This window comes from Otolemur garnettii, unplaced genomic scaffold, assembly GCF_000181295.1.
Source record: "Otolemur garnettii isolate 467f Iridium unplaced genomic scaffold, OtoGar3 scaffold00030, whole genome shotgun sequence".
Classification (NCBI taxonomy): domain Eukaryota; kingdom Metazoa; phylum Chordata; class Mammalia; order Primates; family Galagidae; genus Otolemur; species Otolemur garnettii.
This window is the reverse complement of record NW_003852425.1, coordinates 1670295-1675271: the sequence shown is the minus strand read 5'-3', so window position 1 is coordinate 1675271 and position 4977 is coordinate 1670295. Positions and strand designations below refer to the sequence as shown.

The 4977-nt window shown below is 34.6% G+C and overlaps 1 protein-coding gene across 2 annotated transcripts in view; it reads left to right on the top strand.

The window, feature by feature from the left end:
- The window catches only part of HSD17B4 (hydroxysteroid 17-beta dehydrogenase 4), a 69892-nt gene that overhangs the window by 56451 nt on the left and 8464 nt on the right, over positions 1–4977 (top strand). For both annotated transcript variants that reach the window (XM_003788894.3, XM_012804624.2), the window contains exons 17-19: positions 1717–1786; positions 2466–2572; positions 3795–3881. In XM_003788894.3, the coding sequence (XP_003788942.1) occupies positions 1717–1786; positions 2466–2572; positions 3795–3881 (264 nt within the window). The remainder of the gene's footprint in view (positions 1–1716; positions 1787–2465; positions 2573–3794; positions 3882–4977) is intronic.

The window sequence follows — 4977 nt, the reverse complement described above, 5'->3', positions numbered from 1 at the left end:
AAAAAAAAAAAAAAAAAACCCAAAAAACAAAGGATTTCAGCTATTATTAAGTAATAACTTAGTTACTATTAAATATTCTGTTCTCCATTAAAATATAATTACTAAAATTACTGCTATGCTGAAGTGAAAGCCAGATAGAGGCTCAAAAACAGTGCTTCCATTGGGAGACCACTGTAGTCCAAGGACACCCCTTTGTGGGCCCATAAACCATGAAAAGATCATAGATGCTGATTGGATCATCTGGGTCACTTGCAGGTACCTACTGGTAAGTGTTATCTGCTGGGGTCATGAACTGCTGATTAGCTCTATATTTAAATGCAGAGACTGATTGCCTTTCTGCTGTTGCAGATACCAAGTCCTATCTCTTTAAGAGTGTTCTTTTTTTCTAATTTTCATTTAGACTTTTAGGACCTTTAAAGAACTCATGCCAAGTCATTGAAGAATCAGAGGGGTCTGAGCATTCATTCATTCATTCATTCATTCATTTTTGTGAGACAGAATCTCACTTTGTTGCCCTTGGTCGAGTACAGTGGCGTCATAGCTCACAGCAACCTCAAACTCCTGGGCACCAGTGATTCTCTTGCCTCAGTCTCCCAAGTTGTGAGAGACAAGGTCTTGCTCTTTCTCAGGCTGATCTTGAACCTTTGAGCTCAGGTAATCTACCTGCTGCGGCCTCCCAGAGTGCTATGATTACAGGTGTGAGCCACTATGACCTGGGTCCCAGCATTTAATTTCATTTCACTAGAATTTTTTCATCATTTTTCATAATTCTTCTACTAAGTGATGACAGTAAACAATTCTCAATTTTTAAAAGGAAAGAAACTCTTATACATCCTTTGGTCTTATAATCTGAAGGAGATGACAGCCGACACTCTTGGCTCCAGACATGGCTAGTCTTTACATAACTTTTCAATAGTCTTGGAAAATTTAGCATAGCAATTGATGAGAAAAGGACAGTCTTGGAGGCAGCCCCATAAGGGTCAAGTTAATATGCAGATACATTAAGTAAATACTATTAGTCATTTTGTGAATTACTCCCTTTGGTACTGAAGAGTATGCTCTAGCTTAAAGAATGCATAATTTTAATGCCAAAAAGTATGGTGACCTCTCCCCTATTGTTAGCCAGATCTTTCTGCTAAACCTACCTTATCTTAAACTAGTGATGTGACTTTGGACTAAGCAGAAATTTGATCCTAACAGCAAGCTAGCAGTCTGTTTTCTTGCAGGACGCACTAATGTTCAGGATTTAGTGTACCAGAAGAATCAAAGACGCCTTTGATGTTTATGTTTAGTAGTGTGTTACAGGCTTCAATTTAAAACACCCCATTAAGAAAGGTGGCATAAATTTTGCTTGGTTAGAAGAGGCTATAATCGTTTACCTTAATCTTCATTGTGTTTTAATGAGAGCAGATTGATGGATTCCTTTTTGTGAATTTTTCCTTAGGCCGTAGTAACAGTGTTATACTCAGATACAATTCTTGGCTTCTTTTCCTATTATTTGACAATATCCCCCCCCCACTGATTTCAGTAGCAGGTGTTATAAAAAACATTTCATTATAGGTAATCTTTATTGTTAGAAATTATTTTTTAAATCAAAGCCTCAATTAGGAACATTATGATAACTTCTTATTTAATAACCAGCCATCTTTCTTAATTTTCATTTAATGTATTCTAAGAAAACACTGAATACTAGTTATATTTGTAATGCTTTCTCAGGCTGCTTTGTACCGCCTCAGTGGAGACTGGAATCCCTTGCACATTGATCCTAACTTCGCTAGCCTAGCAGGTGAGTTGCTAATAATATGTGTTAATGACATTTATCTGAGTAACAAATGACACTGCTACTTATGACTGGTAGTTTGAGTAACATCTTAAAAATAGCTCTCTCCTTATCACTTTGATGTCAGGATATGGAAAGGTAGGAGATAGTGATCAGAAAATGGTGCACTTGAAAGTCAGATCATGATGCAGGGAAGCTCCTGCTAGTGCACAGTCTAGGATAGGACCCTGGGAGTGGGCGTCTCAGTTATCACGAAGGACAAGGTCACTGGAGAACCAGTAAGGGATCTAAAGCTTAGGGAAGGATTATAGCCCTCCATGGATAATGAAATCACTACAGAACATTTCATGGTCACATCCAAAGCTAAGCAAAATAATTCTTTGTGTTCCTAGATCTCTCACGTTCTTTTCTTGTTTTTCTTTTTTTTCTTTCATAATTTTCTCCTAGGAAATATTATTACAAAATATTTTCTGTGTTTCTCAAAATAGATGCTGTAATTGAGGCCAGTGCAGTTTAAAGATGTATTTTTAGAACATTGAATTAACTGTACTTGGATTTTTAAAATGAAATGTACAAAACAATTTAAAAAATTAAAAAAGGAGAGAGAGAAAAATGACGTAGGTCTATGTTTCATGGAGTTCTCTTAGCTCGCTCTCTCACACTCTTGCTCCCCTCCCTTTTTTAGGTTTTAACAAGCCGATATTACATGGATTATGTACCTTTGGATTTTCTGCCAGGCATGTTTTACAGCAGTTTGCAGATAATGATGTATCAAGATTCAAGGCAATCAAGGTATATTGAATATTAGTTCCTTTTTCTATCTGCAGAGAAGAAAAGGAATTTTAGTAACATAATTTTAAAATAGAGACTGTACTACATCAATGTACGTTTTTATTTCAGTGACTTAACCAACAGCACATTTTCTTTTGTAGCTATGAATAGCTGTTACACGTGCCCTGTGAAGAATATCATAAAATTTTATGATTGTAACAGATTAATTGGATTGTTTTATAAATTAGTTAGGTGCATATGTATATCAAATCAGTACATGTGCCTTAAAAGATCAAGATTTACTTTTTTTTACTGTCTTATAATTTGTCTTAATTGAAAATGTTAAGTGACTATATTTGAACTCTAATAAACATACACCTGCAGCATTTTAATTTTTGTCCTTATAGGTTAATTTTAAGTTTTTATCCATGATAAATAACAAGAAAATAGGCACATATCTATGCCCACCTTAATGTAAGTCAAAAGATGTATATTTTAAAAAAAGAGTTCAAAACAATGTCAGATAGTTCCAAAAACTGTTTTTAGTTTATGTTCCATCCAGCAGTGCAAATGCGTTTTCTTTTTATTTATTTATTTATTTATTTATTTATTTATTTTTAAATGAGGTCTGATGTTCAGGTAGGAGTGCAGCAGTGTGATCACAGTTCATGTAGCTTTGAAATCCTGGGCTCAAGTGATCCTCCTGCCTCAGCCTCCTAAGTTGTTGGGGGTATTTGCCTGTGCCTGGCAAAAATGCATTTTCTGATGTCTTGCCCTTGTTAATGCTGATTATCCTAATACTTTTCATTTTATTACCACTCTTTTTATCCAGTAACATGTGCATAGAACAAATAAAATAATATAGAAATAAAAAATGGAATTATTGTGCACTGTGTACTCAACCTAGGCCTCATTCCCCAGTACTTTTAAGTATTAAGTTGTTTTGGTGGTTACCTACATAACCCTCCCTAATATCATTTTGGTTTTATTTCTTGATTTGTCAAAATAAAACACTATTCATTGTGTACCTAGAAAGACAAAGAATTAGCTGACTTATCCTTAGCCGTAGCCCTTTTCTACTAGTTTTATCATGTTATTTATAGGTCTTTTACAAATTTAAATATGTTTAAATCTTTGTTTTCTTTCTTTTATGCTTTCTACTTCCCTTCCAGTTTTTTTTACTCACAAGTAGAAAAGTTTCATTTTAAATTATTTTAACCTCACACTTCTTTTTGTTTTAAAGGCTCGTTTTGCAAAACCTGTATATCCAGGACAAACTCTGCAAACTGAGATGTGGAAAGAAGGAAACAGAATTCACTTTCAAACCAAGGTACGACTAATGGAGTGAGAGGTACTTTGTTTTGGAAACTTTTCACCATGCTTTGTCACTTTGTTCCATCTGGGGTTTTTTTGGTTAGCACTGTAGATTTGAGACAAAACTTAAGTTGTTTTTAAGCAGTGGTAACTTTTAATTGAAAATAAGCTGCATCTTGTCTTCTGTTTTCTCTTTCATTTTCAACTAAATAGATACCTATGTAACAATGGCCCAACCCTTGTGAGACCCCAGAGGGGTCAACTGGTTGACCAACCATGTCAACCAGTCAACCAAGTCATTCTCAAAATGTAATCTTTAAAAAATTAAAGGTATGACTCAGACAGATTATAATGAAAACACAGTAAAATGTATTTAACTCATTAATGAAAGATCTTACAACGTGATAAAACTGGTTCAAAGAGAATTAATTAGAATAACAGTTATACAGACTAAGAGGAAAGTCATTCTAAAATACTTTTTCTGAGTTAGAGACAGATCTAACATCCCACAGAAAATATAATTATATGCTTTACGGTTATCTTTTTTCTGAACACAGATTGTGTGCATCTTGATGACACAAAAATGTACAAATTAACATTTCACATCCCAGAATCTGAGTCTAATTAATGTTAAGTGACAAGCCAAATAAAGGTGTATCTCCCTATAGAGTTAAGTAATTTGGAGGCGAGGCTGTAAACAATGCTCCAGTGAAATACAAAAGGACATGCAATCATCATTTTATCTGTGAGTTATTAAAAGGCAAATTTCATTAATATGTAGTACAGTTGTCCAGATTAATACTTTTGGCCTGATCAGTTTTTACTATGTAGAGCAGGTTAAACTACTCCAACAATAAGAGTAAGAGCTTCTACTTATTGAGAATCAGTAAGCAGGTGATAATATCTTTAATCTGCATAATTAGTCTCATTTAAATACAAGAAAATCTAGGTTTGTAAGAAAATCTAGATGTTCTAAATGACTTGCTCATGGTCACACAATAAGTGGTTAAGCTGGATAGAAACCCCACCATCGCTCCGAAGTTCAGATCCCACGGCCCTGAGTTTCTTTACCGTATCCAGAGTTTAGATCCCATGGCCCTGAGTTTCTTTAC